Here is a 25772-nt window from a genome sequence, read left to right as displayed (position 1 = left end):
GTCCATGGAATATTTTATATTGTGACACAAATAGCTTGGGGTGTCTACTTTCTAAAATTGGGTCATTTGGGGGGGTGGGGGGGGGTTGTGCTATCTTGGCATTTTATGACCTTCAAAACTGTAATAGGTAGTGAGGAGTGAAATCAAAAATTTACACCCTTAAAAATCCTGAAGGCGGTGATTGATTTTCGGGGGCCCCGTACGCGGCTAGGCTCCCAAAAAGTCCCACACACCTGTGGTATCCCCATACTCAGGAGAAGCAGCTGAATGTATTTTGGGGTGCAATTCCATATATGCCCATGGCCTGTGTGAGCAATATATCATTTAGTGACAACTTTTTGTAATTTTTTTTTTTTTTGTCATTATTCAATCACTTGGGACAAAAAAATGAATATTCAATGGGCTCAACATGCCTCTCAGCAATTTCCCTGGGGTGTCTACTTTCCAAAATGGGGTCATTTGGGGGGGTGGGGTTGTACTGCCCTGCCATTTTAGCACCTCAAGAAATGACATAGGCAGTCAAACTAAAAGCTGTGTAAATTCCAGAAAATGTACCCTAGTTTGTAGAAGCTATAACTTTTGCGCAAACCAATAAATATACGCTTATTGACATTTTTTTTACCAAAGACATGTGGCCGAATACATTTTGGCCTAAATGTATGACTAAAATTTAGTTTGTTGGATTTTTTTAATGACAAAAAGTAGAAAATATCATTTTTTTTCAAAATTTTCGGTCTTTTTCCGTTTATAGCGCAAAAAATAAAAACCGCAGAGGTGATCAAATACCATCAAAAGAAAGCTCTATTTGTGGGAAGAAGAGGACACAAATTTCGTTTGGGTACAGCATTGCATGACCGCGCAGTTAGCAGTTAAAGCGACGAAGTGCCAAATTGTAAAAAGTGCTCTGGTCAGGAAGGGGGTAAATCCTTCCGTGGCTGAACTGGTTGAGAGACGAAAGCTATTGGCTACTGCCCTGTTTATAGTCCAGACGTACGTGTTTTACGTCACCATGTTCAGAACGATCGGATTTTCCGACAACTTTGTGCGGCCGTGTGTATGCAAGACAAGTTTGGCCCAAAATCCATCGGAAAAAATCAGATAGATTTTGTTGTCGGAATGTCCGATCAATGTCCGATCGTGTGTACAGGGCATAAGAGCTATAACAGAGCTTACTGCTAAAGTCCCCTAGTGATACAGTGACCTTGAAGGTGAATCCACCTAGCTACATCTACATAAAAGCTCATTTGACCTCTTAAAGAAAAGTATATGGATAAATACTCATTTGCAGACATTGACATTTGCTAACATTTTTGGAAGATTGATGAACATAAATGATTATGACTGGTCTTAATACCATTATGTAGGAAAAAACAAACAAATACTCTTACATGATACTTTTTTTTGGGGGGTGGATGCTATTTAGAATAATACTGATAAATATAATAAAGATGCTGTCATTAAACTAAAGAATCAATGGTAAGGTAATCCATTATCGTAAATGTTAAAATTAGGAATAACTTCAAATAAATACAAAAATTCTAATTCACATTAATTGACTGATTTCTTTGCAGCTGGGATGGATGTTGATGGAAATGCGGACAGCTCTGCGGAAGAAAGTGAGGGTAAGTCACATAACCGGACATGTTACGCCTAGTTAGCACAGATTACAAGCAAAGCAGTTATGTACTGTAAATTACTTTTACTAAACATTATTAATGTTAAAAGATGGGCTGTAGGTATATATCTTTAATTTACTATTTGAACTATATATGGTGACATGCACATTTAAAACAGCTTTGTTCAGCTCTTAAAGAATATGCAAGCCCTCACCTTTCAGATAGAAATGGAAGGCAAAACATTTATGTATACGTATAAAAAAACATTATAGATACCCTTTTTATATAAGTGATCCTATTCCTTCCGTTCTCAGCTGTATAAGAGAAACCACATCACACTGATCTTCCCAGTGAGTGGCTGTGTAGAGGGGGGCATGTCAGCACAAGTCTGATCATTGTATTAGCTACCAGCACAGCTAAAAAACTGACAATGCTGTGCTCTCATCCCTAGTGTGGTCAGTTTTTAAAGTGGAACTTCACTCTCTCAAACAGCAACTGACTAGATACTCTAGATACTAAAACAATTCTTTTCCCAATTATCAGCTATCATTGCGATAGTATGCAGTTACTGTTTAGGTGTCAATTTTCTGCTTTGGCCCTTTTGTAGAGCCAGTTAATGCCAACAGGGCCACCAATGACTTGACGTTTGGCAGATTCAGCATGATTTGGCCAAAATTTGAGCTGTGTATGGCCATCTTAAATTTTTTATCCCACAAATTTAGATGAACATTTGAAGAAATACCCTTAATTTTTGACCAAATGGTAAATAGAATTAGTCGCATCTTAACTTAAAGAGTTACTAAACCCAAGACCCTGCATTCACTATATCTGGTCCCCCACAATGCACAGAACATGGAAATTCAATGATTTTAGTCAATATAAAAGCAAGAAAGGGGAGAGAAGCACCAGGCAATTCCTAGTGCAGCATTATTTTATTGGGATAAGCAATTATTGACAAAAATGGATTGCACTCACATAGTGCTCAGCAGGTGAGGGCTTGCCACGTCCAGCATGGGAACAGAAACCGCCAGTTTGACCCTTATGGTGAGTCAAAAATTGCTTATCCCAAAAAAATAATGCTGCCCTAGGAATAAACTGGTGCTTCTCTCCCCTTTCTTGCCTTTATCTTTCACAGTTTCTAGGTCCCTAGCCCATGCCTGAAGCAAACTTGCTACCCACTGCAGCACTCACACTAGAGATAAACCTAAAGGGATTCACCCCCCAGAACATTTTTGAGATACATTCTGTGTTATTTTTACTGCATATACCAGTGTTTCTCAAACTTTTTTGTCTTGCGGTGCACCAAAAAAATCTGAAATTTTTCACGGCACACCTGAAGAAATTTAACCATTTTTGTGGTGAAAAACGTATTCATTTTTACACACATATTTATTTTTAAATTTAATGTGAAGGATGTGCCCGCTTTGGAGAGCAAACCAGATTGAAGAGATTGTAATCTTATTTGTACTTTCGCTTGCTTTTCATTTAACAGTTTCTCTTTCAGAGTTCCAGACTTGATTAAGTATTTCTCCATCGCTAAAGAATGAACAAACTTTATCTATAAGCATCAAAGTTGGAATGGAACGGTTTCTATTATTATAATATAATTAGAGCGATCACGTTCTTCCGAGATCTTGCACAAGTCAGTGGTGGCAGTTAAGTGGTCAGTGGTGATCCTGCAGGAATAAAGACAGAAAAAAGAATGCCTGAGGGGGGGACAGCTCTTTTTTTTTATAGAGTTTTAAGTGGTCCTGTGGGTTGGTCGGGGGCGGAGCAACCAACCATTGCTATGCTGCCATGGAGGCACCAGGAAAGTAGTATGCATCTACAATCACTCAAGAAAGCACTAATAGCTGATGCCTTCCCAACCTTATGTGCTCTGCCTATTCCACTCTACTCTTGCTGAGGGAATAGTACAGTGAACTTTGCAGGCAGGGGGCGGGTGTAGTGCTACGATCTACATGCAAGGACAAAGCCGCTCTCTGCCTACTGTGCTGCGTTCGGCAGCATATGCTGTGATGGGCATGGTTGTACCCAGCAAACTGCGCCTTCTTCCCACAATACCCTACTGTCCGCTCCCCAGCAGGATGACACTGCACTAGAGGGAGGGAGTTGTTGTCCAATAATAATGTGCACACCCCCTAACATTGCGATGTTGTGACAAAATGACCAACCTGGCAGAAAATGCAACCCGCGTCACTTCCTATGACGTGGAATCAGCTGCATCTCCAGACTGAGCACATGCACAATGCGTCATACATCCCTTCAGTGGCTGACATTGATGCACAGAGGAATTTGCGTGACAAAATGCTTGACCGACTACTGCTTCATTTTGTCAAATATATATAAAATCATTGTTGTTTGTGAATGTGATATGCAGACAATCATTCAGTAGCGTGCATGCATGCTCAGTTACTTTCTTTACTTGGCAGAGTAGATGACCAGATTCTTACCAACTAATCATAAGTGTTAGATGATTTCTGCCATGCGCATGTGCAGTAGTCAGTCGAGCATTTTGTCAGGCAAATTCCTCTGTGCACCGTCCTCCACTGAAGGGATGTATGATGCGGTGCGCCTGCGCAGTGCACATGGTTTGGAGATTCCACATCACAGGAAGTGACGCCAGTTGCACATTCTGCAAGGTTGGTCATTTTATCAGAACAGCGGCAGTGTAGTGATCTTAGATACCTTACACTGCACTATCCAGGACAAAGCGATAGTCTGCCCCTGTTGCTGCTGCCGCCCCTCCCAGAGTGCCAATGGACCCACTGGGACCCACGGTAGGTCCAGCCCTGGGCACAATATAGATATAGAAATAGGTTGGTGCTAAATCCTAAGGAAAAAATATATATGCTAAATGTGTTCAGGTGGTATTGTGTACTTCACAAATAAACTAAGTGAAATGGTATTACACCAATTTCTCTATAGGTAAAAGATAATCACATGTAGATATTGTAAAGTTGGGGGTTGTTTAGCTCAAGTGTAGCACCCGCTAGCGAGAACAATCCACATCAGAAATTCGATTTCAGGGCTTGGTGGCCCACTTTTATTAGGAAAAAGTTCAAAAACAAAATCAAAGGTTTTCCCTCACAGGGGGTTTTCACCGTCCATACAAAATAATGATAAATTCAGCCTCCTGGCTTATACATACAGCAGTGCTGCTCAGGTCTTCCACTTCAGGCTCTCGTCTGTCTCCTTCAGACTATTACCTTGCCAACACCGTCCATATAGATAGCAGCCCCTCACTGCTCTGACCCTCAGACTTGGGTCCCTGGCTTTCACTGTGCAGCCTGCACTCTCTAGCGCTGGGGTCTCAAACTGGTGGCCCTCCAGCTGTTGCGGAACTACAAGTCCCACCATGCCTCTGCCGGAGGGAGTCATGCTTGTGACTGTCAGCTTTGCAATGCCTCATGGGACTTGTAGTTTCGCAACAGCTGGAGGGCCGCCAGTTTGAGACCCCTGCACAATGCACACCTGCACTCTCTGGGTTCTCCCTTGCAAGCCTGGACTCCTCGGGAGGGTGGAGCCCAGAATCATGGTCCTGACTCTGCTATCAAGCCCACACACACCTGAACAATCAGTGTGCCGGTGAGTCCCAAAACCTGGACCCAGGACTGGGGATTTTATCCCACCCGGATCTCTAAGAAATCCCCAGGCTCCAGGCCCCAAAGTGGACTTTAGTAAATATTGAGAAAACTGAAAAGTCAGTTTCCTCTTCACGTTACAAGCTCCCTGGAGCCCCTCAACCCGTCTGGTTGAGAATTCTGGGTACATACACTGGTGGGGTACCACACAGCCACAATATACTGTACATATATTAATACACTGGGCCATGATCTCTGAGTAAAAATCAGCCCACTGTCTCCCCACAATGCCACACTTTAACCGCTTGAGGACCAGCCACGGCAGATGTACTGCGGCAGGTTGGCTCTCCTGAGTGAATCGCCATCATTTTACATCAGCTGCTTTAAGAGCTCTAGGGGGCACGCGCGCGACGTCTGAGCCAATGTGTGTGGCCAGTGGCCGCGATGTCCGATTGTTTCTGACAGAGATAGAACAGAGATCTGTCAATGTAAACAGACAGATCTCCGTTCTGTCAGGGGAGTAGAGAGTGATTGTCTGTTCAGCAATCGGTCTCATCATCTAGTCGGTCCCATCCCCCACAGTTAAAAACACACATGAGGGAACACACATTTAACCCCTTGATTGCCCCTAGTTATAACCTCTTCCCTGCCACTGACATTTACACAGTAATCAGTGCATTTTTATAGCACTGATCGCTGTATAAATGTCAATGGTCCCAAAAAGTGTCAAAAGTGTCCGATCTGTCCGCTGCAATGTTGCAGTCCGCTAAAAATTGCAGATCGCCACCATTACTAGTAAAAAAAAATAAAAATAATAAAAATACCATAAATCTATCCTCTATTTTTTAGACGCTATAACTTTTGCACAAACCAATCAATATATGCTTATTGCGATTTTTTTTTTTTTTTTTACCAAAAACATGTAGAAAAATACATATCATCCTAAACTGATGAAAAAAATAGTTTTCTTTTATTTTTTTGGATATTTATTATAGCAGAAAGTAAAAAATAAAAACCGCAGAGGTGATCAAATACCACCAAAAGAAAGCTCTATTTGTGGGAAAAAAAGGACATAAATTTTGTTTGGGTACTACGCAATTGTCAGTTAAAACGAGGCAGTGCCGTTTTGCAAAAAATGGCCTGGTCATTAAGGGGGCAAATCTTTTAGGGCTGAAGTGGTTAATCAGAGCTGGGCAAGGCAAGTCCCTCGCAGGCTCTCATGTCTCATACAACTTGTGATGTATGTAGTGCTTACAGTACTCGGATTCGGACTCCTGCAGACAATGCTGCTATGGGGAACTCATTGGTGGCAGAATGGACAGGGTGAGGGTCAATGCCGAGCCTATAGAACATGGACACAGTGACAGGCTGCAACACCTCAGGCAGTGGCAGGTGCTGTGCAGGTGGACTGTGGACAGACGTGCTCCCTTCCCTCAGGCTCTGAACCACGCTGAAAAAGATGGAAGAGGTGGGTGGAGCTAATTGACTAGGCGCAAAGGCTGATCGCTCTGAATGCTGGGGTGGCCGCGGCCTCTGATGTCACTGGTTGATAGACGCCGGGCGGCAGGCGATTCTAGCAACCAGTGCAGTACGCAGCCGACCAGGATTGGCCCTGCTCCTGCTGACTAAGTGGCGGCAGCCAGCGGGTACTCCTGACAAGACAACTTGTCACTGCACGCTAAGGCAGTAGGCGGCGCCCGTGTAGCCAGCTGCCGCCCCCCTTAAAGGGCTACCTGGGATCCATGGTCGGGCCGACCCTACCTACACCCCCACAGTGTAGACAGCTCACATACTTTAAAATGAACCATTTCATCACAAATGACCACTATACCCCTGCTGATATAGCATGTAAAAAGAAATTCAGTTTGGATGGCCACACTCCAACTATAATTTCTTTATTGGTTAAAAACCATACAGCAAGAGATGGAATCAACAGCTAACATGTTTCACACGTAACTACTGGTGCTTACTCATAGCTGGATTTTTGTGGCCCAAACACCTGGAGCAGATCCTTTTCTCTTATATCCCTGCTGATGATGCTACAAATCAAACTTTTTAGGTGTCACCTGAACCAAAATATAATAGTGATACCTGCCACCATTACCACATTATAGCACCTCTTCTGGCCTATTCTGGTGCTCCAGTATTGTAAAGATGCCACGCAATGTTTCCGCAGCTTGACCTCAGCTGCCAAATTTCTAATGTTTTCTGCAAAAACATGAAATCCCGCTTTGTGTCTAAAAATGTGGAGCTCTTTTCTGGTGCCCAGGCACTGTAAAAATAATACACAATGTGTGCAGGGTTGAACTTCAGCTTCTAAATGTCTAATATTTGCTGCAGAGTAAATCCTGCATTGCTCCTTGATGTTTGCAGCCTATTCTGTCTCTCAGAAAATATTTGTGACCATTGTCTTAGATAATACATTCTAATGCTTATTGCAAGATAAGTCCTGCCTCGTACCTCCTTTTTTATATTGCAGTCTAACTATGCTACTTACATACAGTCCAGCCACTGGACAATATTTGAAGCTATCCCTGAAATATTACTGTTGCAATACCTCTAGGATCTGCATATGCAAAGCCAGGGGCATGGCCTGTCCTGTCCATCTGCAGCGTGTCACATGCACACACGTGCTGGCTTGTGGTATTTTGGCTATCACTGATCATGCACATGCCATGAGCATGCATAGGATAGCGTACATTGGTGTGCATGTGATAGCATGTATTGGTGTGCGGCCCTTACACTGAGGTGTGATCATTGCTTTGGAGAGTGGTTAAACACCCTCCTTTCTGTTGGCTGGTGCTGTGTCTTCTGCTCTCATTTCCAGTTCCTGTTACCAACTCTGACCATTTCTGTTTCTTGCCTTGACTGCTGTCTGTCTAGACATCTGCTTAGACTCTGACTGAACTTGCCTTGTTTCTGCTTTGACCACAGCCTGGACAATAACTATTCTCATGCCACCTGCCTTGCCCTCTGCCTGGGCTCCAACCTCCTGAATTACTCTGTCTTGTCTCCTCATCCCTTTCCATTCTTTCAATCTCATGGTTGGTGAGAGCTACCAGCAAAGTAGCCTGGGGGCTACTAGAGCTATTGACCCGTCACTCCTCACAGGGTGATCTGCTAAAAATCAATTTGTTACTTAGATCTTCTTATTTCAAGATACAATGTATCATGCTTCTCCCTATTATGCTGTGACCCATGTTTAGCAAACACATACCTGAACTCTATATTTTGAATATTTTGGGTATACATGGATAAAAGTAGATGGGAAAGGATCTGGGGAATATGAGTTGTGGTTTTGACGTATTTTTGTAAATTTTGACACATTTTTAAATGTTTAAGACAATCCAGTGTGGTACTGCAAAAAAGAAGCACACAGACAATGAGGGCTTTTTTTTTTCCCCACAAATATTTTATTGAGCGCAATAAGAATGGTGCATACAAATTGTAACAGAGATCACAAGAAATCAGTAAACGATTAAGAAGCTTGCATAAATGTGAGAAAAACATCTTATAATTAAGACATGAAGTGTTGCAACCAGGAACTGCATATTAAAACAAATGTAGCATAGGTAAGGTGGAGGATCACTTATTCTTTTTCCCCCTCCCCCTTCCCTCCCCCCATGCAGGTTACCCTTATTTGACCAATGGGAAGAGGTGGCCTAAAGATTTGTTTCAGGTCAGGACAATGATAACAATATACCATTGTGTATAGTTTGTGGGGTAATTGTGCATTACAAGTAGTGTGGCTCAAAGAATATTCAAGTGACAAGGACGGAAGAAGAGAGGGGGAGAAAGAGGAGAGAGAGGGAAAGATCAAGATTAAAAAAAGGGGGGGGAGGGGTAGTAGGAAGGAGGGGAGGCTAGAGCTAGTACAAGGTAATAGACAATAAAAGTGGACCTGCTCCCCACCGCCATCTGTCTCCCAAGGGTAGACCAAGTCAATTGCTACCAACTCCATTTAGGGAAAATAATGAAGATAGCATTCAGTAGTTTTGAAGTGAGACCCGCATGACCAGATGGTTACAAATTTTTGTATCCGTTCTTGAGAGATAAGGATCAATTCTTCCATCTCCTCTATTTTAGAGAGCCTGGCAAACCATTCTTTAATCGCTGGAATGTGCGTAAAACGCCAATGTGAGGCAATGCAAAGTCTAGCCGCGTTCACCATGTGCATGGCCAGTGATTTATAATAATTCCTTTTAGATATGGTCGTGTGGTGTAGGAGGAATTGTGGGGGGGGGGGGTATAGTCCAGGGTGAATGTGGTGACATGTGCTATGAAAGCATGTACATCCTTCCAGAAAGGTTGGAGTGGTCCACACTCCCACTATATGTGGAGCATGGTGCCATCAGTTTTCCCGCATTTCCAGCAAGTGTTGGGGATGCTGGGGGAAAATGTATGAAGGCGTGAGGGTGTTCTGTACCATCTGGTTATAACCTTGTAACAATTCTCTTGGATTGCAACGTTCAGGGAGCCCTTGTGCATATTTCTGAATGGTATCCCAGGCTTCTTCAGAGAGTGGCTTCTGTATATTTCTGCTCCAGGTGGCCTGTAAAAGAAACCTGGGTGGGGGGGCATCATCTGAAAGGAGGGTGTATATTTAACATATCAGATGCCTTTGCGGTGGTTTGCGAGTGCATAGGGATTCAAAAGGTGTGAGGTGTCTTGTTCATTTGGTTTATCAGCTTGGGTGGAGAGAAAATGTCAGATCTGCCTATACATCCAAAAAGAAAAGGAGGCATTCTTTGATATGGCTATCATGTTTTCAAGGGAGAGAGGGGTTCCTTTTGAGAATAATTGATGAGCTAGCACGTCTTCATAAGGCAATTTGTGCTGTAAAAAGGAACTAGATTCACCTGGATAAAAGTCTGGATTTCCCCTTAAAATGGCCAAAGGCCCCGGAACTGAAGCAAACGTTTTGGACCTTGACACCCTTCTAAAAGCCTGCAATGAAGGATTAATGAGCAGATGTGTCGTGAGATCTTTCAGCCAATGCTTATGGGGTAGCCAAGGAAATAAGCGTAGGGGAGAAGATATAAGGAAGTGTTCTAGGGTCATCCATATCTTCCTTGTTTTGTGGATATTCCAGTCTACGATTCTCGTAAGGTGACAAGCTAAATAATGTTTATGTAGGTCCGTTAAACCAATTCCCCCTTAGCTTTGGAGAGTGTAAGACGAGTATATTTTATACGTGGAGGGGAGTTTCTCCAAATTAATGCAGAGCATGCCTTCCTATATATTGTAAAGAATGATGGGGGAGGTGTATCGGGATGGTCTGCAATAGATAGAGTAGCCATGGGAGAATAATCATTTTGACCAAGGCTGAATGACCAAACCACAAGACGTTTAGGCCCATCCATTCCTTAAAGTTCCTTTGGGTCTTAGTTAGGGCCATAAAGAAGTTCTGAGTGTAAAGGTCTGCTAGTCGGCTTGTGATTTGGATGCCTAGATACATAATAGCATCTTTTTTCCACAGGAATGGAAAGGATTCCTGGCAGTGGTTTAATTCCTGTAGAGAAAGAGTGACATTCAGGGCATGGGATTTTGAGTAATTCATTTTGAGGCTTGACAAGCTTCCAAAATGTTCTATATCTTTCAGTAGATTGGGCAGGGTGATCCGAGGCGACCTCAAAGATAGAAGAATGTGCGACCTTAAAACCTCTATACCCAATAGTCAGTTCCTGAAAATCAATGTTGGCTCTCAATCTATTCAAAAGGGGTTCTAAGGTCAGAATATAGATCAGGTGAGATAAGGGGCAGCCTTGGCGGGTTCCATTGCTTATGGTAAAGGCGTTCGACAGGTGGCTGTTGACTCTCACACTCGCCGAGGGAGTGGAATATAATGCCATTATATGAGCAAGCATGCAAGGTTTAAGTCCAGTGGCTTTGAGTACCTTTTTGCATGTAGTCTCAGGCCACTCTGTCGAACGCCTTCTCCACATCAAGGAAGAGGAAAAATCCCTGAGTGTGAGATTTAGTAAGCCATTGATGGAGATTCAATGTGGGAATAGTATTATCCCTGGCTTCCCTGCCAGGAACAAATCCAACTTGATCTAAAGAGATGAGGTTAGGGATAAGGGGGAGCATTCTGTTAGCGAGAATCTTTGCATATACCTTAATGTCCACATTTAAGTGGGATATAGGTCTGTAGCTTGATACTTGTGTGTGGGGTCCTTGCCCTCTTTTGGTAGAACAGTTACAGTGGGGACGGAAAGTATTCAGACCCCCTTAAATTTTTCACTCTTCGTTATATTGCAGCCATTTGCTAAAATCATTTAAGTTCATTTATTTCCTCATTAATGTACACACAGCACCCCATATTGACAGAAAAACACAGAATTGTTGACATTTTTGCAGATTTATTAAAAAAGAAAAACTGAAATAATAGATGGTCCTAAGTATTCAGACCCTTTGCTGTGACACTCATATATTTAACTCAGGTGCTGTCCATTTTTTCTGATCATCCTTGAGATGCTTCTACACCTTCATTTGAGTCCAGCTGTGTTTAATTATACTGATTGGACTTGATTAGGAAAGCCACACACCTGTCTATATAAGACCTTACAGCTCACAGTGCATGTCAAAGCAAATGAGAATCATGAGGTTAAAGGAACCGCCTGAAGAGCTCAGAGACAGAATTGTGACAAGGCACAGATCTGGCCAAGGTTACAAAAAAATTCTGCTGCACTTAAGGTTTCTAAGAGCACAGTGGCCTCCATAATCCTTAAATGTAAGGCGTTTGGGATGACCAGAACCCTTCCTAGAGCTGGCCGTCCGGCCAAACTGAGCTATCGAGGGAGAAGAGCCTTGGTGAGAAAGGTAAAGAAGAACCCAAAGATCACTGTGGCTGAGCTCCAGAGATGCAGTTGGAAGATGGGAGAAAGTTCTAGAAAGTCAACCATCACTGCAGCCCTCCACCAGTCAGGGCCTTATGGCAGACTGGCCTGACGGAATCCTCTTCTCAGTACAAGACACATGAAAGCCCGCATGGAGTTTGCTAAAAAAAACACCTGAAGGACTCCAAGATGGTGAGAAATAAGATTCTTTGGTCTGATGAGACCAAGATAGAACTTTTTGGCCTTAATTCTAAGTGGTATGTGTGGAGAAAAGTAGGCACTGCTCATCACCTGCCAATACAGTCCCGACAGTGAAGCATGGTGGTGGCAGCATCATGCTGTGGGGGTGTTTTTCAGCTGCAGGGACAGGACGACTGGTTGCAATCAAGGGAAAGATGAATGCAGCCAAGTACAGGGATATCCTGGACAAAAACCTTCTCCAGAGTGCTTAGGACCTCAGACTGGGCCGAAGGTTTACCTTCCAACAAGACAATGACCCTAAGCACACAGCTAAAATAACAAAGGAGTGGCTTCACAACAACTCTGTGACTGTTCTTGAATGCCCAGCCAGTCCCCTGACTTAAACCCAATTGAGCATCTCTGGAGAGACCTAAAAATGGCTGTCCACCAACGTTTACCATCCAACCTGACAGAACTGGAGAGGATCTGCAAGGAGGAATGGCAGAGGATCCCCAAATCCAGGTGTGAAAAACTTGTTGCATCTTTCCCAAAAAGACTCATGGCTCTATTAGATCAAAAGGGTTCTACTAAATACTGAGCAAAGGGTCTGAATAATTAGAACCATGTGATATTTCAGTTTTTCTTTTTTAATAAATCTGCAAAAATGTCAACAATTCTATGTTTTTCTGTCAATATGGGGTGCTGTGTGTACATTAATGTGGAAAAAAATGAACTTAAATGATTTTAGCAAATGGCTGCAATATAACAAAGAGTGAAAAATTTAAGGGGGTCTGAATACTTTCCGTCCCCACTGTATATGTGCTTCTAGCATTCTGCCTGGCGATGTCTGAGGATTGGAAAAGGCGTTATAAGTGGATAATAGCTTAGATCACAGGTGTCAAACACAAGGCCCGCGGGCTAAATCTGGCCCTCCAGGCCATTTCATGTGGCCCTTGTACCTCTCCTGCTGCTCTGAGGAAACCAGCGCTAATTGGCTGGTGAAACGCGTCAGCACGGGACATCAGCACACTACCCCGGAGCCACCTGCAACGCTGCGGATGGACGATCAACCGGTGTCTCCTGTACCTGACCAGCCTACTTCGCACAGTGAGCGCAGCGCTCGGTGGACACACCTGTTCAAGCAGCAAATCAGCTTCACACGGATTCATACTCCAAGCCACCTGGTGGGGATAAGCATGACGATATACAGATGTTGGTCACTGTTCGGGTGGTGAGAGAAATATCCCCCTCTGTATGACCATATGTCTCCCATACTGTTCCTAAGTCAGCCTCCCCCTTCTCCTGCTTGTTGCTGCTATTCATTGCTATTTATCTTCTCATCTATATGCATGAACTGCCAGATGCTGCGGGCTCAATTTGCCGTGCTTGATGCTGCTATGCCATTATGTTTATCTGCTTAACCAAATGAACTGTCAGTTACTGCCGGTCATTTTTGCTGTGTCCCTTTGGAATATATCCTGGCCAGCTCCTGTTCCCTCTCATCAGGTTCTATTGGCCTATGGACTTCTACTGTTCTTTCCATCCACAACTACCCCCACACCCGCTATACCAGGTCCCTGAAGAGTGATTCACTGACCCTGTCACTTCAGCCTACTGCTTTTTATCATCATCATCATCGGTGTATGAGTGGTGAATGGAGTGTGCTTGTGGTATGCATAGCCATGGCTCCCTTTGTTTTTAAGGACAATGTTGTCATTTTTATTGTTAGGGCCTGTGTTAGTCACTCATCATAGCCCCTTTTTCTATGAATTGCTGTAAACATTTTTGTGTGGTGTTTTACTTATTTGTTTAATAAAATCCTGGCTTGCTTTTTCAGACAGTGCCTGGGGGTCTTCTGTCCTCTTGAGAGATATCAATTCTCTTTGTTTTTTCTCGTATGCTTTAGGACATCCCTGACTGGTATCCCACATCCTTTATGCGGTTGATTGCCTGACATAAGCCTGTCTTTATATTTATTAAGATTGGTGGTTGATCCGGGCTAACTCCACTCATTTTTTACCTCTCCTGCAGCTGCAAGAGAGCTCCAGCCCTCCTTTGGTCCTCTACCAGACCCCTACTTTCTGCTCTCAAGCAAAGCATCCAGCTTCTTCCCAGCAGCAGCATAAGGAAAGGGGGTCCACTGTGATGTTAGGGAGAGTAGGGGACTCAACTTCTGATGGTGGGGTGGCTCTTGACATCTAATGTAAGGGGACAACCGGCCCTTTTGAGGACAATCATAATGCTGATGTGGCCCACGATGAAATTGAGTTTGACACCCCTGGCTTAGATGATAGGGCTTCTAAAAAGGACTTATAGTACTGAAGGGTGAATCCGTCGGGCCCTGGGCTTTTGTCTGGTTTCATCTGTTTAATGGCGGTTTCTAATTCTTTTACAGTGAAGGGACTTTCCATTTCTTTAGCTTGTTGACATGTGATCATTTTCAGGCCATATTGAGATAAGAATTGAGATTGCAATATCCTCATTTTTAGAGGTGAGTGTTCCTTGAGCATTACATAAATGGTGAATTGTAGAGGTAGTCTTAGAAGCCTGTACCATATGGGCTAGAAGTCACCCACTTTTGTTGCCATGCTCATAGAAGACACTTTGACCAAGGATATAGCGTGTCCTGGTGCAATTTTCCTAACTCCTGTAAGAGGAGGGATCGTGTGGATAATAAATACTGTAGGGTGGACTGTGCATGAGATTGTTTGTGAGATATTTCTAGATGTTTGATTTTCACTATCAGTGTGTTAATTGTCTCTTGGTGTTGCTTTTTAGCTTTTGTTGCTAGTGCTATGAGTTTGCCTCGGATCACACATTTATGTGCCTACCATAAGGAAATGGGGGACACCTCTGGCGTGGTGTTTTCCGCAAAATACAATTGAAATCGAGATCGTACGTAGGCCACTGTTTCTGGGTCTTTAAGCATTGAGGGATTTAAGCGCCATGTTTTGGTTCTAGTGCATGTTTCTGGAAAAGAGAGGGTAACCGTGATAGGGTGGTGGTCAGATAAGAACTTTGGCTCTATGGTTGTCTGCGTGAGAAGAGATAGATCCGATTGGGTAAGGAAGAAGTAATCTATTCTACAGTATTTACGATGAGGGGCTGAGTAGAAAGTGTAATCTTTATCGGAGGGAAACATGGTACGCTAGGTGTCGTGTAGTGTTAGGCCTTGAAGTTGCAATTAAATTTTTGAAGGAGTGCGCGATATGTTAAGGTAGAAGTGCCCAAGGAGGTGTCCAGTACAGGGTTCAATGGTATGTTGAAGTCACCACCTAGCAGCACAATGCCTTTTTGGAATGAGGACAGGAGATCGCAGACTTTTCTAAAAAAGGATACATGACGTTTGTTAGGACAATATAAGTTTGCGAGTGCTATTTGTTTGGAGACATAGGTGCCCTCTGTGAAAATAAATCTACCATCTGGGTCTATGAGGGAGTCTGACATGTGGAAATTTGCATGTTCGGAGATCAATATGGAGACTCCTTTCTACTTAGAAGTGGGGTTAGTAGCATGTAGCGCTGTGTGATAAATACAATTGGTGAGTTTAGGAAGCAAATCAGATTGGAAGTGTGTTTCCTGGAGGAAGATGAACTGAGCTTTGTGTCTAGTAAGGGTAGACAGATCTTTTTTCTGGGAGATTTCGAACCCTTTGCATTAAGTGATACACATTTCAACGACAAAGAAGTTGCAGAGATTGACTCTTTCCGCATTGGTGAAGTGGGAATGTTGCACCGGTATATCCAGTACTTTGCGAAGATTGACGTGAGTGAAAATTATAAAAGTTACGTGTGGTAAATGGGAAAACCAACAGATGGAAAGAAGTACCAAAGAGGGAGTGGACCCACGGTAAAGGGGAGGGGGAGGGGAAGGGAAGAAGGGAAGAAAAAGAGGGATAAAAAAAAGGGGGGGGATGTGAGGGATTAAGGGGCGAGAGTGTAGGTCAAGGAAGCAAGAAAAGAGAAAAAGGTGGGAAAGAACAGAGCTCAAAAGAAGGAAGAAAACGAGGGGTATGGAGGAACACCAGAGGTGGGGATAGACAAGCTATTCCACCAAGAGTAGAGTGTGCTGAGTGGTCAGCAAATGTCCAAAAAGGACTGCTGTTGTGAGACGTAAGAGAGGACAGAAAGCACAAAGCTTCTGTAAAGAGAGGATCGAAGGTGATAGTATGTTATGTTGTATTGTATTCGGGAGCCATAGTAGTGCAGAAAAACATAAAACCATAAAGATTTGAATATCGAACAAAAACATTTGGTTCAACCACATAAATAGAAAGGGAAACAACCTCTATGAACAAATGCAGCGTGATTTTTTGAGGTTTATTTTTGGGGGGCTTGTTTAGAAAAAACAATTAGACAACCTCCAGCAAAGTCTAACATAAATAACATCTTACTTTTATACCCTGGTATCTCCATTGCCATCATTGCACAGAGTGCATGGGTGGCCCGAGAGTCAAGAACAACGAGAATATTTATTTTGTGTGGATGTTCAATCGTTGTTTAAGTAGAGTATAAGGCAGTTAAGGTTATACACACAATGTGTGTGGAGGCATTAGGAATAATGCCATACTCAATATAGCTATAAATCCATGTAAAGGATGTCTCCGGACTCTCAGCTCAACCTGCTTACTAATGATGATTATGCAACAATCTATCCCACTATAAGTGCGTAGGATTATGGTAAGGATGCATACTAATAAACGCTAGTGTGCTGTCTCACTTGGTGCACCGTGTCATGACATATAACAGTAGGTGTTTTACGCTTCTAAAATATTAGTTGTAGAATGTTCGTTTAAAAGCTATAAAACATTTGGTAGGCTGTATAGGCTAAGCCTGGAACCTTATGCTTAGATGGAGCCACAGGCGGGTAACAGTATAGCTCCCAAAGAGATAGAAACTTATCGGTTTGGGTAACAGTGCACCAAGGGAGACGCCCGTGGATCTCTAATTACACCCCATCAATGCTTCCCTTGGTGGGGAATGCACACAAAAATGCACAATTATATATCAGTGAGAAAACAGGCTTGAGCGGCAAAGTAATTAAGAAGCTCCTCTTGTAGGATAGCACCTTGTGGGGAATCCAGGGACCCTACCACTAGCCCTTGGGTTGTTGGATCCCCAACAGAGGTATACCAGTGATCAATTCCTAGGTAAGGGCAGCTCAGGTTCCAGGCTGGAGAGAACAGGACGCCCCTATGTAGTTTGGGGCAAGGAAGCACAAGGTGAATAGAGCATAAAGCCCTGTAGCAGCTAAATGCTAAATGTTGGGAACATATAGGTTCTTTCCTGGTGGCCCACGTTCTCTCCAAGCTAGACTCCGCCCCCCCCATTATAAAGCCTATGCTGTGTTAGCAAAAATCACATAAGAAATGAGGTAACTATAGGGACTAAAAACGGGGGGAGAAGGGACTTATGGACTTTTTAGGCACCACAAAATAATAGATAAAAATTCCTTATTTTATTTGATATCAAAAAACACACATAACAAAACAAAAATAGTATAGTTTAAAACACAACATGTGTCTGTACTTGAATCATTGCTATACAACACCGTCTACAGTATGAAAATCTTCGGGCATTAGGAGAAATAGCTTCCCATGTAGGTCAGTCCGGAGAAGTGGCTATATAGCAGTTCCATAGTCAGTTCATATGTTGAGATTAATCGATGCTCGACATGTTTCGCGTATGGACTACGCTTCCTCAAGAGCAGTAGCAGTATATGATGTAGCTATCAAGGTATATAACATTACAGTTAATTATTAGTACATATACATAAAAAGCAGGCGTCTACAGGGGCGCCACATATCTAGTACCAAAAAGAACAATTGTGTGCTTGCTCATAACGGAGTGGTGGTGGGCGCCAACGTCCCAGCGATACTGAAGGACTGCTATGGGGGCGTGCACAACATAATTATAGGTGGTATATACAGTGTGTTAAAATTTGTAACCCCGGTCAGGTATTTAAGAAAAGGAGAAGGACGAAGGGGGAAGGGGAGGGGGGGGAAAAGGAAGAAAAAAAGAAAGAGAAAAAGGGGGGGGGGAAGAGGGGGCGGGGGAGGGAAAAGGGGGATAGAGGAGGAAGAAGAAGGGGGGAGGGGGAGAGGAGGGAGAGGAGGGGGGAGGTGAGGGGTGGGGGGAAGGGGAGAAGGGGGGGAGGGGAGGGGGAAGAAGGGGGGAAAAAAGGAGGAAAGGTAGGAGGAGGGGAAAATAGGGGAGGGGGGGGGAGGGAGAGGGGAGGGGGAATGGGAGGCGGGGGAAGGGGAAAAAGAGGAAGGAAGAGGAAAGGGGGGGGGAGAGGGGAGGGGGAATGGGAGAGGGGAGGGGGAATGGGAGGCGGGGGAAGGGGAAAAAGAGGAAGGAAGAGGAAAGGAATGAGGGGGTATATACATTGGTAGCCCCCTGGTAGCACAGACAAGTAATAAAGGTAAATTATGAAAAAGATACTTACATTTAAAACCAATATGAAACATTAAAGGGGGGTATTAGTCCGCTAGCAAAGAAAGACCAGGTGACTTGACCATATAATAGAGCTTTACGTCTCCGAGTCAGTATGTTTACTATTTTCGTATATATATATATATGGGCCTGTTTCTGAAGTAGAGAAGGTAATGCACTTTTAAAAAAGAAAAGAAAGATTTTTTTATATATATATATTATATGTCAGACATAAGTATTTATATATCTATATATGTACTAAAAGTAACCTATTTCCTTACTGTGGTCTGAAACACTCACCACTATTAGTCTTACAAATCGGGGATTGTAGTCTATGTGCCTCTGAGGTTCACCATGGAGTACAAGCAGGCATAGAACGCAGTGTCACTGTTGTAATACCCAGTATAAGCTTAGGTATAAACCCTAAAAGTATAAATGGAGCCAGGAGCATAAGGAAGAAAAAGATACAGAGAGGGAAGAGAAAGGGGGAGAGTGGAGCCTCAGTTAATAATATAGAGCCACCATCCAGCAATATATGCCATAATCCAGTTGATGCCGTGGTCAAACAAAGTACCTGAATATAGAGACGGGGAAGCCTGTAGTATGTATAGTCCTCCTGATCCTGGAGCGGAATGCACACTGAGTCAGGACGCTGTCCTATTTTTGTGCCCGTCCCGTCCGTCGACGTCCAATCGGCGGCCGCCGACGTGACGTCATCCGGACCGGCCAAGGGCTCTCCGTGCGCATGCGCCCCCACCAGCCGGAAGGGCCGTCAATCCGAACGGCGCCTCCAGCAAGAGGGCGGCGCACGCCCACCGCGAGCTGCATCCGCCGGCTAGAATAGCCAGCCGATGCGCGCGCCACATCGGAGGGGACCAATGCGGCGCTGGGCGGCCGCATAGCAGTCAAGAATGCACCACCAGGTGGCGCCAACGCACACCCCCATCCGTAGAGCTAAGCACACAAAGAAAGATTGTACACATGTACCCAAAAAAAAAGGGGGGGATTATTCAAAACATATATTGAGTTACAATGGAGCAATACAGAAATTTCTATTATTGCATATGAGTACCTCCATATTTATATTTGATATATCTGCTCTGTAAAGAACTATATATGTACCTTCACAATGACCTCTATGTCTCTAAGATGGATTTTGGGCCCGTGTAGGTCTATTCGGATTAGCCAAAGGGGGCATATGCTTCAAAAAAAAAAAAAAAAAGCAACCCAATGGAAGTTACAAAAAGGGTTTATAAGACTGTGATTCATTAATGCCAGGGGCCCGAGTCGCATTTAAACGCTCTATCCACAAGGTTTCCTGCCTTAAAATTTGTTTGTCCCAGTCGCCACCACGAGGGCTTCTGGGAATAACCGCAAGGGCAAAAAAGGAGACCACCGAGGTGTCAAATTTATGGTAGAGGTCCAAGTGTCTACTAACAGATGTGATCATTTTTCCTCCTCCAGAGTAATACACATGATCTTTGATGCGTGAACGGAAATGTCGGATAGTTTTTCCGACGTAGAAGGCTTGGCACTCACATGTCATGAGATAAACTAGGCCCTGAGTTTCGCAATTGGCATGAAAATGAGGAATAAATGTTTCTCCATTGGGGAGTTGGAATCTGGTCCCTGTGTGGATCCAGGGGCAGAATGAACATCTGCCACATATGGTCATTCCTGTCAGGTGGGACTGTGTTGTAGAGTCATTACTGAAATGACTGGATGTGAGTTTGTCCCTAAGGGATCTGCTTCTTCGAAAAGTAATGGTAGGGGTGGGGGTTGTGTATTTAGCCAGGATCGGGTCTTCGCGTAATAGCGACCAATGTTTAAATAAAATATTCCGTATTTCCGCATGTTGTTGGGAGTATTTTGTGATGTATCTAACCATCGTGTTTGCTTTTGGAACTTTTTGTTGATACAGTAAAGTGTTACGAGACTGACGCAGTACCCTGTTGTATGCACGACGGAGTAATGATTTGCTATATCCCCTTGCTTTTAGACGCTCACGAAGTGCTTTAGCTTGTAGTTTAAAGTCCTCTGTAAAGGTGCAATTTCTCCGGAGTCTGAGGTACTGGGCATATGGTATGCTGCGTATAAGAGTATATGGATGGGCGCTTTCCGCATGTAGCAGAGTATTCCCTGCTGTCTCTTTGCGGAACAGAGAGGTGGCCAATTTACCATCATTATCTTTACAAATTGTGAGGTCAAGGAAGGTAATGGTTGAATGGTGACTGCATACTGTAAATTTCAAATTGAACGAGTTGCAGTTAAGTTTATTTACCAGAATGTTCAGATTTTCCATAGACCCTGACCAAACAATAAAGATGTCATCAATAAAGCGCATCCAACACATCACCTGACTAGTCAAGTGTGATATGCTGTCATCTGAAAAAATTGAGCGTTCCCACCCCCCCAGGTACAGGTTGGCATAGGTGGGCGCACAACAAGTGCCCATAGCCACACCCTGTACCTGGAGGAAGTGGGATCCGTCAAAGTAAAACAATTGTGCGTCAAAATGAAATGTAACAACTTCAGGATGAATTCGCAATACTCCCAACGGTGATGCGTTTGCTCACGAAGGAAGGTACGTGCTATCCCGACGCCCTGCTCGTGAGGGATGCTCGAGTAAAGGGCCTCGACATCTAGGGTCACGAGCAGGGCATCAGGAGGCACGACCATCCCCTCAATTTGTTTTAATAGGTCCATTGTGTCTCTAATATATGAGGGTAGGGCCAGTACATGTGGTAAAAGAATTGAGTCCACTAATCGGCTGGCGTTTTCTGTTAGAGACCCTATACCTGACACTATTGGTCTACCCGGAGGTGTAGTCTGATTTTTGTGTACTTTGGGGAGTGCATAGAATGTGGCCATCCTAGGATGGCGCACATTCAGGAAATTATAGAGGTCCTGGTCAATGAGGCCCTCCTGATGGGCAGAGGCGATGACGTCCAGAAATTCTGCTTTATATTGATCGATTACTCTCGACTCAATTTGTTTGTACCAGGTCTTATTACATAAAATGTTCATGGCCATCTGTTTGTAATCAGCTTTGGTCATGAGAACAATGTTACCGCCTTTGTCGGCGGGTTTTATCACCAAATCAGGGTGATTTTGTAATTGCTTGATTGCTAATGTTTGAGCTTTAGTTAAATTTTTGTGTTTAGATGTTACAATCATATTCTTGACGTCATTGACCGTGCCCATCAGGAAGGCCCAAATACTGGGATTGGTCATCAGGTCAGGGAAACGTTGGGATTTAGGCCTGAATCGATTGACTGGAGGGATCTCTGTGAATGTAGAGTTGGAAGTCACAGAGGTCTCTTCATGGTTTGTTGGGTCACTCTCGTCTAGCAGTAACATTAAATCTCGGAGGGACTATGTACTGCAAAGTAGAAATAATTGTCTCAAGATACATTTTTGCTAGGTAGTTCAATTCTTGAAAAAAGTGTAACTTCATGTTGGAATCAAAGAAAAAATAGAAAACACAAACAGGAAGACTGATGTCAAGGACACTCACACGTATATGGCCGAACAGGTGTGCTTTGCTTTAGGCCTCCAGGCGGTCCCTTCTGGGAGATTGAGGTGACGGAGAGCCAGGGCTACGCTAGCATAGGTCTTGATGGGACGAGCGGGAGTTAGGTGTGGCCGGATCTGCCCTGCGTCTGTAGGATCTATTAGGCGAGCATGGCATCAGGGCCTGTGTAGCCACGTGTGTGGACGAGCACTGGATCCGGAACAGCTCCCGGATATTTCAGCTGAGCTGTGTTCCGGTATCCTTCGCTGCTCGGGATGTTGAAGCGCTCCGGGTGGATCTGCTCATGGTGGTATGTTGTTTAGGGCTCCCCAAAAGACAGTTTTCAATCCCTAGGTCACAGGAGGCATCGACTTAAGCATTTTGGTCTCCGTCCAGGCCATGCCCCCACAATGAGGACTTTAGCTTTATTTTTTAAATAGGAGGTCCGCTCACCCCTGCAAAAATTAAAAGCCATCAGCTACGCATACTGAAGCTGCTGACTTTTAATAATAGGACACTTACCTGTCCTGGAGTCCAGCGATGTCGGCACCACAGCTGATGTCGGCACCGCATTGCCAGTAAGAGAACCCAGTAGTGAAACATTACGGCTTCACGCCGGGTCCCTACTGCACATGCGTGAGGCACCGCTGTGCTCTCCTACTGGCCCGGCGGCGGGGGAAGGAGGAGGGAGTTGGGCCAGTAGGAGAGCACAGCGGTGCCTCACTGCTGACGTAATGCGCCGTGGCCCAGACTCCCAAAAGTGGGGATAGGGTACCTGTCAAAGACAGGTATCCTCTCCCCCCTCCTCCCCCGAAAGGTGCCAAATGTGGCACCGGAAAGGGGAGGAGACAAATGAGCAGAAGTTCCACTTTTGGGTGGAACTCCGCTGTAAAATAAAACTTTCCTATAGCTTTTGGACCTATTGTGGTTACTACTTCTACTGGTCAGTTTAGGCCTATTACCGATGAAAAAAATCACAGCCTAAAAGCCTTTTTTTTAAAGTTAATCATATTGGGGTGCTGTCGTATGTAGGTCAATCTAAATGTAAATATAAAAAATCAATTACACATCCAAAATGTGTGATACCAGAATATGGCATCTCCCATGTATGTCGTTTAAAGAATTGTTGTTTTTTTCCCATGTCCCCTTCAACGTCGCTTTAAAAGCACCTTCTCCCTGTTATATGGTGTTTTCAGAAGTTTCTTTTTAGTTTATTAAATGTCCCCCAAAGCATTGCCTATGCCCTCTTTGACAATATTTTGCCTATTAGGCTTAAAAATGGCTGGAATTTAGTATTAGGATTTACCCCATGTACCCCTCCCCAACATAGACTTTACTGGGGTGTGCAGCTAAACTCATGTTTTAGGGATTTCAAGTGGCATTCAACTAAACACCCCCAAACCAAACCTGGCCAGATTTGCTAATCTCTAACCTGCAGCAGCAGGGAGAGTGGGGGGAAGTTGTTAAGCTTTCTTTTGCTGCCTACCATACTGGTCTACCTTGTGACACTGTACTATTGTGCACCACACTATATGTGTGGTGCACAAATTGTTCTAAGTCTCAGGAGGAGAGACAAGTGAACCACATGTCTTAATTTAAATAGACACTAGTTGTTAGCTTTGTTAATGCTCGTGCACAGCTCAGTTTTATCCTACGTTCCTTATTATTTTTGGGTTTTTCAATTCTCTGTCACACACAAGAATGCAGTATTATTGTTGATAGTTATGCCTTGCTATGTTAAAGTGGTTTTAAAGGCTCAAGGTGCAACAGCTTCCCAAGCTCTAAAACTTACCTGAGCCCCATCTCGATCCAGCAATGTACACGAGAGCCTCAGCTCTCCCAGGTCTCTCCTTCCTGATTGGCTGAGACAGCAGCGGTAGCCATTGGCTGCCGCTACTGTCAATCACAACAAGTGACCTAATAATGAGAAAGCGAGGACTGAGTCGAGCCGTGCTCCATTTGTGAATGGACACACGGAGCAGTGGCTCTGAAGCTAGCCTGCTCGGTTGCCCCCATAGCCAACTGCTTGCTATGGGGGCACTAGGCAGGAGGAATGGGCCTGGAGCACAAGTGGGAGGGCAGAGAAAAGGAGGATTGGGGCTTCTCTGTGCAAAACCATTGCAAAAACCAATGGTTTTGCACAGAGCAGCACCGATCCTCCTCTTCTGTGGTCCCCTGCTGGTGCTCCTGCCCGACCCCCCCCCTTCTAAGTTCCCCAATAGCAAGGGGCTTGCTTTGGGAGCAATTATGCGTACTAGCTCCTGAGTTGGCTCTGTGAGTCCATAAGACACACAGAGTGCGGCTCAGCCCTGCGCCCCACTCCCTTTTAACTGGCTGTGATTGACAGTAGCAGGGGCTGATGGCTCTTGCTGCTGTGTCTGAGCCAATGAAGAGAGAGAGAGAGAGCCGAGAGAACCTCTGCTCTTATGCACATCGCTGGATCGAGCTTGGGCTCAGGTAAGTATAAGGGGGTGTTTGCTTCATGCATGTAAGGAGTTAGAGTACTGCTTTAAGTCATTATAATATGTTATGCAAGAAGAAATGTATTTTGCTTTGATATATAGAAAGTTAGAAATGCAGGCTGCAAAAGTTAGCAAGGATGCTATGTGCTGATACAGGATGTACATGTGGTCAGTCTGACACTTAATATAGACAATGAATAACAAAGTTATAACAAGTTAGAAATTGGGTGTCTGGAACATTGGCAAATTGCCTAATATACGTAGCTTGATATATATTTATATTTAAACATAGCCTGAGAGATGGCAGAATATGCAGTTTGTGACGTTTATGCTTATTTTTTTATAAAGTTTTTGCTTCAATCTCATTGGTTGATAATAAAGAGGGAGGTTTTTCTCTCTCTGTAAGTGTATAAGATATATGAGAACCCAATAAACCATCGTAATATTGATTCACCATCCCATGTGTGTGTCTTGATTACCCGATCGATCACAGAGTTCTATCCATACACCCATAGGTCCAACCTGGGTTCAAAGGAGAAATAGGGGCGACTTAACAATGCATAGAATTAATTTATTAGGGGGAATTTATTCATTTGTCTTTGCAGACCATATCTTCAACTTCAGCAAACTAGTCAATCAATGCCTAATATATTCAATCTTTTATATAGATATTGAATCAACATATTCATTAGACAAAACACAATTAAAATATACGAAGAAAAAATCTAACATTCAAGAAGACTCCAGTGACAGTGAAGATGATGAAGAATTTGAATTGCCAAAAAGAAAACGAATTGTAAGAAAATCTACAAGGAGGAGGAAAGTTGAAGAACAGGAGACTGAAACAGAAACTGAGTCTGAAGAAGAGCAAACTAACAAAAGAAAGTCATATGTAGTAAAAAACATGACTAAGAATGAGAAAGTAAGCAATAACAAAAACGACAGCAACGCTAAAAGGACTAACAAAAATGATAAAAAAGATGGTCACAAAAAGAATAGGAAAGATAGCAGGTAAGGAAATTCATTTATAGTTGCTCATTGTATGAATTCAGTTCTGTGCATAGACCGAACCATGGGTTATTGATTTCTGTAAATAAAAAAAACACTATACATTCCTTTTAGGGATGAAATTCAGAAAAATAG

At 43.7% G+C, this 25772-nt stretch overlaps 1 protein-coding gene across 1 annotated transcript in view; it reads left to right on the top strand.

Annotated features, from left to right (window-relative positions):
* Positions 1–25772, top strand: part of LOC141122046 (transmembrane channel-like protein 2-B) — a 177243-nt gene that overhangs the window by 15876 nt on the left and 135595 nt on the right. The window contains exons 2-3 of the mRNA XM_073611876.1: positions 1572–1622; positions 25298–25640. Of these exons, the coding sequence (XP_073467977.1) occupies positions 1572–1622; positions 25298–25640 (394 nt within the window). The remainder of the gene's footprint in view (positions 1–1571; positions 1623–25297; positions 25641–25772) is intronic.

Source organism: Aquarana catesbeiana, linkage group LG01 (genome assembly GCF_042186555.1).
Source record: "Aquarana catesbeiana isolate 2022-GZ linkage group LG01, ASM4218655v1, whole genome shotgun sequence".
NCBI classification, from domain to species: domain Eukaryota; kingdom Metazoa; phylum Chordata; class Amphibia; order Anura; family Ranidae; genus Aquarana; species Aquarana catesbeiana.
The sequence above is the reverse complement of the archived record's forward strand: the minus strand, read 5'-3'. Positions and strand labels throughout refer to the sequence as shown.